Source organism: Leptopilina boulardi, unplaced genomic scaffold, assembly GCF_019393585.1.
Source record: "Leptopilina boulardi isolate dan_hultmark-lab unplaced genomic scaffold, ZJU_Lbou_2.1 LbouV2_123, whole genome shotgun sequence".
In the NCBI taxonomy this organism is placed as follows: domain Eukaryota; kingdom Metazoa; phylum Arthropoda; class Insecta; order Hymenoptera; family Figitidae; genus Leptopilina; species Leptopilina boulardi.
The window spans coordinates 5,022,957-5,035,724 of NW_026137667.1; the positions used below are offsets into that span (position 1 = coordinate 5,022,957).

The window sequence follows — 12,768 nt, forward strand, 5'->3', positions numbered from 1 at the left end:
GGCAATATTTTAAATTGTTTATAGAACTTCCTTTTTTTTTAAACAAAGAAATCAAAATAACAATAAATTTTTATAAATATTTAATTAATTTTCAATTTACTTATTTACCGTTTTAAAGAAAAAGCGAACATTTAATTGTTTATATATATTTTTTTTTTTTTTAAGAAAAAACAATTGAAAGCGAATAAGAGCTCTGATTGTTTAGTAAATATTTTTGTTTTGTTTTTAGTTTATGATAAAATAAAGCAATTGTAAAATATGTTTTTTGTTATCAAAAAATTATTTTTGATTTTTTTTAAATATAATTTTCTGTTATAAGAATTGTTATATGTTTTTTTTCTTTTAAATTCACATGCGGGAATATCAATTGATACGGGGGATACGTAAATTTTGCGCACTAAAAATTCCTCGCCGAGTTTTCGAGACGGTTTTAAAAATGTTGGCATTTGCGACAAGGCATTTAAGAATATTAAGTAAAATAAATAATGGCACAAAAATTGCAACTTTTTCCACTCTTCAACCATCACTTTCACGAATGACTTTTGTCAAATCAACACAAAAATACTCTTTCTGTACAAAACGTATGTATTTTGAAACATAACCTCACTTTTATTTTTTCTTATTTAAAAAATTGTTTTATAGTGACATTAATTAATTAACAATTATTTATTTACTGAAGTAAATATTGAAATTTAAACAATTTTTAAAATATTTCTAATGATTTTTTTTTATTAAGAATGATTTACAAGATATTTTATTTTATTTTAGAAATGAAATTAAATCTGTTTTTTTAAGTAAATAACATGGGAATTATTTTTCTTTTATTTTTCACTAAAAATTTTATAAAATATGGCTGATATTAAATTAATTTAATTAACTACATGTCTAAATTATTAATTTTTATTGAATTCGTATTTTTTATTTAAGGCAATAATTTATAATAAAATTTGTTTTCAGCAACCGGTCCTAAAATCACAGGTAGTCTAACAAATATACAATCAAGTACAACACCAATAGAAGCAAAACCAATAATAGAACAAAATCAAGGCAATGAAAAAAATGAAGATTCGGATAAAACGAATGAGGAGAAAAAAGATAAATCTTATTCTCAATTTACAAAATTTTGCATGGCTTTTTGTGGTATATCCATGGGAACAATGGGTTCGTATTTAGTTTATGAAATGGCAAGACCAAAATACGATGAACATGGGAATATAATTGAGGATGAATTCACAAATTTACCATATCCAGAGCAAATGTTTAAAAGATTATTAAGTGAACTGAATTACTATAAAAAGGTAATTTAATTAATTTTTTAATTTTATTAGCTTTTGATGATAATTTATTTTTAAAAACAATTTTACAGCTCGTTCAGGAACCAAGCAGAGATAAATTACTTCCTGATCCTTTAAAATATCCATACATTCAGCCTCAATATACTGTAGTTTTAGAATTAATAGATTTACTAGTTCATCCAGATTGGACGGTGAGTAAATTGGAAACTTGAAAAAAAATATTTTAATTATTTACTGAAATAATAAGAAAAAAAGGGGTAATTATTAATAATATTTTCAGTATCACACTGGATGGAGATTTAAAAAACGACCGGGAGTTGACAAATTTTTGGAAGCAATTGCTCCACCTCAATTTGAAATTGTTGTTTTTACTGCTGAACAGGGAATGGTAATTAAAGTTTTTATATTTTAGGTTTTAATTAGTATTTAATAATAATATTAATATTTATTCTAATTAAATGTTTAATATTTCAGACTGTGTTTCCAATTCTTGATGCTTTGGATCCGCAGGGATTTATTATGTACAGATTAGTCAGAGATGCGACTCGTTTTGTCGATGGTCATCATGTAAAAGATTTAAATTCCCTCAATAGAGATCTTAGCAAAGTTAGTGTTTAATTTTTTTTAAATTTCAAATTAAAGAAAATGATTATTTTTTATACATTAAATATTTTTATCAGGTAATTGTTATCGATTGGAATAGTGACAATGTCAAATATCATCCAGAGAATGTATTAAAAATTCCCCGATGGTCTGGAAATGATGATGATACAAGTTTGTATGATTTAGCAGCATTCCTCAAAAGTAAGTTAAATTAATAATTAATCATTATATTTACAAATGACGAAAAAATTAATAATCAAGTAAATTTTAATATAAGTAATAAAACAATTTTCAATGTAAAAATTAAAATGTTTTAGCAATTCATGTTTCACAAGTGGATGACGTTCGAGACGTTTTAAATCATTACAGACAATTTGAAAATCCTTTAGAAGCGTTTAGAGAAAATCAGCGAAAATTATTGGTAAGAAATTAAGAATTTTTGCAAATTTTTCTTTTACACAATTTTTGTATTTAAAATTTTTATTTCAGGTGCAATTAGAGGAAGATGAAGCAAAAATACAACAAGACGGATCGAAAGCACTTACGACAAAATGGAAACCATCTTTTCTAAAAAATCGTTAGTCATAAAAATAATAAACATTTGTTTGAAAAAAATAATTTCTATCTTATTTTATTTTTTTTAAATATTTTTTTTGTTTTTTAAATACAGAATTATATATATATATATTACTTTTAAATTAAATTTTTATATAAACAAAAGTTTTACAGGTATGTATATTTATTTTGTTGAAATTGAAAAAGAAAACTAGAAACCAGGAATGTATTTCCTTTTTTTGACTTCTTTGGATTTTGTTTTTGTCTTTATTTTAGGAAGAAACATTTGTTCAAAAATGTCCATTTCCACTTGTTGTGAAACGCTGACAAGTTCTTGTGATTGAAAAGGCATTGACAACACTTCAATATCTTGACTTGGCATTGTTGATTGAGTAAAACCATCTGCCACTTGAGTGGTTTCAAGCCAATTTAAAACTTTATCACGAGGAGCTGATGTCGAAGGTAAAACTGCATTATCATTAACTTCCCAAACTGCCAAAAGTTCAGGCGCTAAAAGATCCACGTAAGAATTCATTTCTTCCAATGATTCTTTCCAACGTGGCTCAATATAAATTTCAGTTTTCTCAGGATGCGTATACTTCAATTTCGAACGCTTTAAATCTATTTTTTGTTCGGGGGGAAAAAAAGGTAAATGATGTTTAATACTATTTAAAAATATAAATAATTGAAAAAATGATGAATTCTTACTTTCAAAAATGTGATTCATGCTTGTTTTCTCAGAAAATACGAGTGGTATCACAGTATCTCTTTGCTTTTGAATTGCATTCTCCCAAGATTCTAAAGCTCTTAAAGCTTGTAAATTTTCCGCGGAATATTTAACAAGATTTTCCTCGTGCATTATATTTTGATAGAAAATATCACCTATGAAATAGGAAAAATATTTTTCCATTAATTAATTTATAATTTAATTATAAATTTATTGAATTAATAACTATTATAGAATAATAATTTATACCAATAGAATTTTGTAGAAAAAGATAAATTTGTCCTTCAGTATCAGGAATTAATGTACATCCTGCATTACTAAGTCCTAATCTATGTTTCATTAAAGGATCTAAACATTTTCCCTGCATTTGAGATTCTTGAAGAGTTTCTAGAATACTGGGTGGTGTAAAGGGTAAACTGTAAGACTGTGAATCATTTTCATTAGTCCAATTATTTAGAATTATTGATCTTTCACGTTGAAGTTGACTCGTTAGAATTATTACATCCTGATCGCCTCTGTAAAAAAAAATTAGAATTATTTTCAGTTTAGAAAATAATAATTATTTAAAAATTTAATTTAACTTGTTGATAACGTTGAATAGAAGTGGAGCTCCTTTAAATTGATGAGTCCATTTTTGTTGCACACATTCATCTGGTACTCGATTGTCACATAAAAGTAAACTGTGATATGTTCCCACGTATCGACAAAATGAATTTCTACTTGAATTATCATAACAAAGATTTTCGCATACTTCCAAATTTGATTTTGGACACATTGACAGGGCAGGTCGTTCAATTGGTTCCTAATCAAAATTTAAAAGAAAAAAAAAAATAAATAATTTGGTAAAATAAAATGAAAAAAAATAAACTCACTCTTGTATCAATATAGTGGACACAACATCTGTCAGTAAAAATTAAAACATTGGGATCCATATTTTGATATCTAATACTTCCCCAATTATCGTCTGAGATTTTTCTGTTTATTACATTACCACTAGATATGGGTTTCCTGCAATTCAAAATTAAATTTCTTTTTAATTACACTAAGAATAATATAAATCTTATATAAAATTATTCTTTAGTTATTGAAATAATTAATTTTTTTTCCACAAAAAAAAAAAAATCATTACCTTTTCGTCACGTCCCAAATTGATATCAGTCTTTCAACATTTACTGTACTAAATTCTTTTACTTTGAATGGATTCAGATCCGCACTGACAAAAGGAATAGAAGATATTTCTTTATGCAATTCAATTAAATTCAATTTAGAATTAGATACATAAAGATTATATAATATACAGTGATTCTTAAAACGTCCAATAATTCTATCTGCAAAAAATTAAAAAATCTATATACGAAAGATAATTATTTAATTTAAAATGACATTTCGTTATATATTACATGAATCATTTGTGAATGTATTCCTTAATTCGTAAAGTTTGCCATCAAGTTGACATTTGTCTGCAGTTAGTAGATTTGGTTTCCATACAGATGCTTCATAAAGTGACATGGAAGTTGCAACTGTATTGAAAAAACTTAATTTAAAAAAAAATCGTTTTCTAAAATGTTTAAATAATTAAATCAAACAGATCTTACTTAATTCTTCACAATAGGGGAATAGTAGAATATTTTCGTTTCCATGACAAATATTATTTAATGTGCCTCCAGTGTAATACCAATTGTAGGTCTTAAAAAAGAAAAAAAAACATATTTTAAGACAATTAGTAAAGAATTTTGTATTAATTTATAAACTTACGCCTGAAAAATAAGGATCCGGATCCAGTTCAATAATTTCAGCAATTTCCGCAATATACCTTGGTAAAGTTGTAGTTTTTAATTTACTATTCTTATTCCATTTTATATCATCTCTTTTTAGTTTTTGCATAACTAAAAGAAATTTTGAACATAATTAAGTTGAATTTAGATATTGTTTATAATTTAAAAAAAAAAAAAAATTCCATACCCTTTTCGTATTTTAAATAATAGTTTTTAAGTCTATTCATGTCATTTTTCATGTGTGCTTTCGTTGTTATTAATTGTAATGCTGGATCTTCTTCAACCAAAACTAAAAAAAAATTATTTTATAAAAAGCAATAACGCTATTAAATAACAGTTAAGCATTTACCTTCACGATTTAACTTAACTGGTGGCAAAAGAGGTTTTGGAAGATCACAATTGTAAGGATAATCTTGAAACATTCCAATCATTGAACTAATATTCCAAGATTTATTCTTCTTATTTCGAATGAGATTAATTCCTGGCGCAGTATAGTGAGAATAACTTAATAGAAAAAAATCTTTAAGTCGTTCCTTAATGTTATTATTAGCGCGTTTAAAAGCTTTTGATTTAATTTTTTCACTCATTTTTGTAATTTATTTACTTGATTTTAATCAAAGTGTTAAATTTTTATGGATTTAGAACGATTTTTCTTTATTGTTTTTAACGACCACGTGCACGTGTTTTGACATATAATCTAACCTAACCCTGTAATTTAAATCGTCAGTGGTAATTTTTGTGATATTAATTTTACCGACATTTAAATGTGTCGGTAAAATAAATATCTACAATAAATTACCACCTGGGACAATGACGTCATATTTTAGATTGTAGATTGGCAACACTGGAATCAAGAATTCAATAATCGATCAAAAAAAAAAATAACCTAACTTCAGACATTATATGTCAATAATTTGATGTTGTTATAATAATTAAAGACAGTAAATATAATTAAAATCAAAATATAGTATATTATCAAGAGAGGTTAATAAAATAACCTAAAAATAGATGGTTTGATTTATTAAATAGGTACTGTTTGTTATTTTTTTGTATCTTCTATTTACTATCTTTCTTTATTCTTTTAAAGTGCCTTGTTCTATATTTTCTTCTTTCAACAATCTTTTAAAAAAGTTGTTTTATAATAATGTTTTTTTTTTTACTACTATTTTTATTATTTGAATAAGTTTATGGCAATATAAATATTATATGTGTTTTTATTAGAAAAATTTTCAGTTTGTACATTTCTAAAATGAAAACATGATAACCTTGATTTAGGTTTTTATTTTTTTCAAGTTCAGTTTCTGTCAAAATAATGAGAAAATTATTAATCATTGAAACTACCTTGGCTTCTACGATAATATTGCCTCTGGGCAAAGACGTATTTAATTTCTCTCTAAAAAGAATTTTATTTTATTATATATATTTGATAAAGGTGTTTCGAAATATTGCCTTCATTTGATTTTAATGAGAAAGCAGAAATATGTGGAAAATTGAAATTTTTTACTAAAAATTTTATATTAAGTCTTGCGAGAACATATTTGACATTAGTGTAAACTACTATTAAAAATCACTTATAATTTAATCATTGGTAAAAACTTTTAATGTTTATGTTTGTGAAATATTATCAAAGTATTTTTGAAAAAATATTAAAAAAAAAAAATTTTGAAAAATATTAACAATTTTAACTATTTTTAATGAAATGTTTAATTTTAATTATTATCAAATTTATTAAATTAATTAAAATTATATTTTATTAAATTGAAAACAGTAAAAACATTAAAATTAAATATTTTGAATTATGCTGATTAAAACTTTACATAATATTTAATGTGTTCTCTTATTGATATAACTCTTTAAAAATTTATTTTATGATATATAATATCAATCAACTTCCTTTTTGACACATTATGAAAATGCAAATATTTTGAAAATTTTACATAAATATTAACATGTATAATGTCACCAATGCCAAGGTGATGTTAACTTGCTCAACATTTACTTTTCTTGAGAATAATATCGAAAAAAAATATATTCAAAATAAAAATCAAAACTTACAACAATGTTTGTCAAACGTTTATAAACATTTGAGTTTTATAGTTTGCATAAATTTTTTTTTTTTTTTTTTCTAAAATTAATTGACTGATAAGACTTGAAGTAAAACAATAAATATCTAGAATATTTTTTATGTATAATAATAAGTTAGTAAATTTAAAAAATATTTTTTTTTTAATATCAAATTAAAAAAAAAATATAGAATAATATTTTTGATAATTTAGAAATGAAAAATTTTCAAAAATTGGGTCCAAATATGCAAAAAAAAATCATATTTTTCCAATTATTAAAAAAAACAGACATATTTTCGAAACATGAAGAAAAAATCAAATAATTATAATAAAATAAAAAAAAAGTGGTAAAATAATTTAGTTAATAGCTCCAATTGTAATAACAATTATTATATTTATATTTGTTATTATTTTTATTTTTTTTTAAATAATATTAGAAACGGAGATTGTGATTGGCTTGAGTCCCCCACGTTGTTACTTCGGTCAGACTCGGTGGTAGGCGGACCTTCATCGGGCGGGGTCTTTATTTATCGATTTAAATTTGTCTAGCCGGTGCATTTTCTGTCGACTGCTGGAACAGTGAAGCAGATGTTCCTCTCGTGTCTTGTATAATAAAATTTTTAATTTTACTTTTGTTGCGTATATTAAAAATATCCAGTTAAACGTAAATTGAATTTAAAAAAAAAAATTTTAATGTTCATTAACGTTTTGTATAACAAGACAATAAAACATGACTGATCCTTCAAATAAAACCGACACATCGGTTGATACAAACAATTTGATTGGACCAAAAGAAGTGATAAGTGCCGTACCAAAAGTCAGGTTAGTTTTATTTAAAAATAAATTTAAAAAAAATAAAAAATTCCGTGTCACATGTTTATGATAAATATTTTGAATTAAATTTTTTTTTTTTTATTACATCCTTTCTCCTCTCGGGATAATTGAATAATTTTTTCAGTGAAAATTGTTAATCATCCCCAATTTAGTCTTTTTATAGATTGTAATTATTTTTAGTAATTACATGTTAAAAGAGAGTAATTTAAATTTTTTTTTTATATAATTGGATATGTTTTTATATGCACATGATTTTTTTTTGTACGTTGTAATTATTTTTAATAAACGTCAAATTTGCTGCGGGAGAAATTTATTAGAATTTATATAGAAAAAGCCACTCCTCGTGTATTATGACTCATGCTATTATGGCATTTTCTCAAGTAAATGAATGTTGAGCGTCAAATTGAAGTCAAGGAAAAGAATATTGACTAAATAATAATCAATTGTCTTTATATAGTTGAAAAAATCATTTTTAATACCATAAATTAATTATTATTTAATGTGTCAAGTATTGATAAAAATTTTAACTGAGAGAGAGCTTGAAAAAAAATAATCTTTTAGTTTCTACTGTACAACATGTGTGTAAATAATATCTTAAATGGAGCAGACTTATTGTAATCCCAGCTTCAGACCAGACACACGCGTTATATGATCCGCAAGTTAGGAGTCTGAAAAAAAATCAATATTTACTTTCTGATTGGTTACTCGAGAGTCACGTGCCTCTGAATGCAAATTTACCCGCGAAAGAATTTCTTTTAGAAAATATCATATTTTTTTCACTTTACGTCGAGAAAGGAAAAAAAAAATTTTTTTTTTTACATTTTAACGACCTAAGTTTGTCATAAAATGTAAATTTATGTTGTGATAAATGTTTAAAGACTGATATCCAAATATAGAATACAACATTGAAATATATCGTTATTTAGGTTAATGTTTTTTTTCAGTGTATTAAAAAGTATACACAATAATATAATATAATATAATATAATAAATATAAATCAAAATAATTATTATATATTAGAAAAGTTCATAAAAGATAATTATTCTATAATATACATTACATTAATTAAAAAAATTGAATCATTGATTTGAATTATCTTTTTTTTTATTATTAATTAATTATTCAGTTCCGTCTTATCGCAATAATTTTTTATTTTCTTCCAATATGAAAATTTAAATATTAAATTAAATGGAAAATATTTTTTTCTGATTTACACATTTGTGTTTTACTTTAGACAAGATTTGCTCAAGTGGAATGGTTGGGGCTATAAGGATTCGCGGTTCAGTGTTAACTTGAATGAAAGAGTCCTCGAATTCACTGGAAATCGGTAAGTGTGTGTGTAATTCTGATGTCAAATGGTAAAATCAAATATTATGTCATAAATGTTTATATTACAATTTCAACAAAAAAATATATATATATATATATATATATATATATATATATATATATATATATATATATATATATATATATATACGAAATTGAGAATTTTTTTTCTTTTTTTTTTGTATTTATTATTATATATGAATGAATTTAACATAAAAATTTATTTGAATTGGGTAATTCAAGGCTTAAATTTCTGCAGTTGAATAGTGTTTACTTAGATGTTGAAATCATTTCCTTGCCCGACCGGCGACTCTTATGTGTATGTGGTAATCGTTGTTTAAATATTCGTAGGTATTCAAATAGATACCATAGGTCTATTCTAAACATTTTATGATTAGAAAAAGACTTGGGCAAAAAATAATATATATAATAATGAAAGCCTTTAAAATAAAAATTATTTAACAATCCAGTTTTATGGATATATTTCGTTTCATGAATTATAAAGTATCGATGTTGATAAAAAAAAAAAAAAAAAAACTTGCTGTAAATTTTTTTTTTCTCACCAATTATTTTTCGTATATTGTAAAATGCGTCACTTGTTAAATTTCTTTAATATGCTAAGTGAAAGTAATGAAGTAAAAACAAAAAACAAAGTCAAATAATTTATGCGAATTGTCGATTTTCATGTACCAAAAATCATAAGGAAGTATTTAGAAAATTCCTTTCTATTTAAATTTAATTATTCATATTGAAATTTAAATTTTTTTAAAATTTCATTTCATTATCTTTTTATATACTTATTTATTCTAATTTTTTATAATATAATTTAATTATCTTTTTATATACTTATTTATTCTAATTTTTTATAATATAATTTAAAATAGTTTTAGATTTAAATTAAAAATTTAAATGTGTGTCTATAAATATTGTTTTTCGTACTTTATACTTTTCTTAACATAGAATATTTTCATAGTGAATGGAAATATGTAGGTTGAGTGGCGTATAGGGTTTATGTAATCTTAATTAAATATGATTACTAGTCTGTTTTTTGTTCATATTTTTTAAAATTCGTTGGGAAAAAAAAAATTCTACTCAACATTAAATGTCTTTAAAAATTCATTTATATATTGTAATATAATCAGAAAATTTTATCGATAGAACTAAATATAACAGTTATTGACATGATTCTTATCAATTTCCATTATGAAAACGAAAGATAACTTGTTTTCTATTTTTTTTTTTTTTAATAAATAATAGTTTCAATAGTAAAGTAAAAATCAATGTAGATGTAATATTAAAAATTTAAAAAAAAAAAAAACTATGTATGTAAAAGAGGATCAGAAATGTCAGTGTCAGGTTTTATTGATTTCTTGTTTCTCTTCTTTTTTTGTTACCTATAGATATTCAATTGGCAATAAGCAATTACCATACTTTACAGTATGGGCACAAGAAAAATTAAACGTTGATTTAGATTCAAAACGTGATATTCAAGAATTACCAAAAACTTATCCGGAGCCAATTTTATCAGCAGAACTATTTGATGTAATTAAACAAAGTGGAATTGAATATTCGATAGAGGGTACCGATCGATTAGTTAGGGCTCATGGACATACTTTACGAGAAATTTATATGCTTAAACATGGCACATACCAAAGAATACCAGACATCATTCTCTGGCCAAGTAAATATTTTTCTTTTTGTTCAAAAAAAAAAAAAATTCTGTTTTTAATTTTATAATAAATTTGCTTTTTATTTTAATCAGAATGTCACAGCGATGTGGAGAAAATTGTGAAAATTTGCGCCGATTATGATGCGGCATGTATACCATTTGGAGGTGGAACAAGTGTCAGTGGCGCTGCAAATTGTCCCGTCGAAGAAAAAAGAACAATAATTTCACTTGACACATCGCAAATGAATCGAATATTGTGGCTCGATAGGGAAAATTTACTCGCATGTTGTGAATCGGGAATAATTGGTCAAGATCTTGAACGTGAACTTCGATTACAAGGATTCACATCTGGACATGAACCGGACTCGTATGAATTTTCAAGGTGAGAATTTTTTTTTTTTCTAAAAAAAAAAAAAATAGACAATTTTTTTTAAATTGAAAAAATATTTACACAGTTTGGGAGGATGGGTCGCAACAAGAGCTAGTGGAATGAAGAAAAATGTCTATGGAAATATCGAGGATATTGTCGTTCGATTAAGAATGGTCACTGGCAGAATTGATGACACTGCAGTGACGTTGGAAAAAGGATTTCAAGTACCGCGAATGTCATGTGGACCAGATTTTGATCAAATGATTCTTGGTAGCGAGGGAACACTCGGTGTAATAACAGAAGTTGTTTTTAAAATTCGACCACTGCCACAAATTGTAAAATATGGAAGTATTGTGTTCCCGGATTTTAGTAGTGGAGTCTCTGCCATGCGAGAGGTAAGAAAAATAATTTGAAAAAAATATTTTATTTTTTTTTATTTAAAAATATTTTTTACTTAAAAATAAAATTAAATTTCAGGTAGCAAAACAACGATGTCAACCGGCAAGTATTCGACTAATGGACAATGAGCAATTTAAATTTGGTCAAGCCTTAAGACCGGAAACCGGATGGGGAGGTCTCCTTCTTCAGGGATTAAAACACGCTTACGTTACAAAAATAAAAGGCTACAATTGGGATAGTATATGTGTCGCGACACTTTTATTTGAAAGCGATTCAAATGCCGATGTGGCAATACAAGAACAAAAAATTTACAATATTGGCAAAAAATTCAATGGTATTCCTGCTGGTGAAACAAATGGTGAACGTGGTTATACGTTAACATTTGTTATTGCTTATATTCGCGATTTGGGACTTGACTATGGAGTTGTTTCAGAATCATTTGAAACATCTGTTTCATGGAATCGTGCCTATTCATTGTGTCGTAATGTTAAAACGCGAATAATTCGTGATATTACCACGCGAGGAATTAAATACTATTTGGTCTCGTGTCGAGTCACACAAACATATGACGCCGGTTGTTGCATTTATTTTTATATGGCTTTCAATTATATGGGTTTGAATAATCCAGTTGAAGTTTATGAGGAAATTGAAGAGCACGCAAGAGAAGAGATTCTAGCTAATGGGGGTTCATTGTCACATCATCATGGTGTTGGTAAAATGAGAGCGGCATTTTATCCGGAAGCTGTTGGAAACGCTGGCGTTTCACTTTATCGTGCTGCCAAAATTCATTTGGATCCACAAAATATTTTCGCTGCTGGAAATTTGGATCCCCAGTATAAATCAAAATTATAGAAAGAAAGAAAGAAAAAAAAGTTTTCCCCATTCAAAAAAAGTGTACAATTTTTTCAAAATATGGTGTTCTCTTTTTTAAATATTGCAATTTAAAATTATTTCTCCCACTTTTTCATGAACGAATGATAAAATTTTCAATAATTGTATAGGTAGTTGCTTTTTTTTTTTTATAGAATTAATATTCAGAATAAATACATTTTTCAATTATTTGGAAAATTGTTTCAATAAAACGTTCAATTATTTTTAGTTTTCCAAGTTAAAAAATAAATTGACGTTATTTTTGTTTTTCTATTGAA

At 25.2% G+C, this 12,768-nt stretch overlaps 3 protein-coding genes across 3 annotated transcripts; 2 read left to right on the plus strand and 1 right to left on the minus strand.

Moving 5' to 3' along the window:
* Positions 1–364: 364 nt before the first annotated feature.
* On the plus strand, positions 365–2,618 carry LOC127290393 (mitochondrial import inner membrane translocase subunit TIM50-C-like). The gene is made up of 8 exons (XM_051318918.1): positions 365–581; positions 958–1,298; positions 1,367–1,486; positions 1,576–1,683; positions 1,770–1,901; positions 1,976–2,099; positions 2,216–2,319; positions 2,388–2,618. The coding sequence occupies exons 1-8, from the start codon at positions 437–439 to the stop codon at positions 2,478–2,480; spliced, it is 1,167 nt and encodes a 388-aa protein (XP_051174875.1). The 5' UTR covers positions 365–436; the 3' UTR covers positions 2,481–2,618.
* A 4-nt stretch (positions 2,619–2,622) lies between these two features.
* Positions 2,623–5,749, minus strand: LOC127290354 (uncharacterized). Its single transcript, XM_051318863.1, has 11 exons — positions 5,305–5,749; positions 5,143–5,244; positions 4,936–5,066; positions 4,776–4,866; positions 4,581–4,700; positions 4,310–4,508; positions 4,053–4,188; positions 3,762–3,982; positions 3,430–3,695; positions 3,162–3,335; positions 2,623–3,074 (listed from the first exon to the last, which is right to left on the minus strand). The coding sequence occupies exons 1-11, from the start codon at positions 5,540–5,542 to the stop codon at positions 2,665–2,667; spliced, it is 2,088 nt and encodes a 695-aa protein (XP_051174820.1). The 5' UTR covers positions 5,543–5,749; the 3' UTR covers positions 2,623–2,664.
* Positions 5,750–5,853: 104 nt separating this feature from the next.
* LOC127290361 (alkyldihydroxyacetonephosphate synthase) lies at positions 5,854–12,679 on the plus strand. Its single transcript, XM_051318868.1, has 7 exons — positions 5,854–5,984; positions 7,456–7,840; positions 9,088–9,180; positions 10,583–10,863; positions 10,945–11,233; positions 11,307–11,616; positions 11,699–12,679. The coding sequence occupies exons 2-7, from the start codon at positions 7,749–7,751 to the stop codon at positions 12,470–12,472; spliced, it is 1,839 nt and encodes a 612-aa protein (XP_051174825.1). The 5' UTR covers positions 5,854–5,984; positions 7,456–7,748; the 3' UTR covers positions 12,473–12,679.
* Positions 12,680–12,768: the final 89 nt, after the last annotated feature.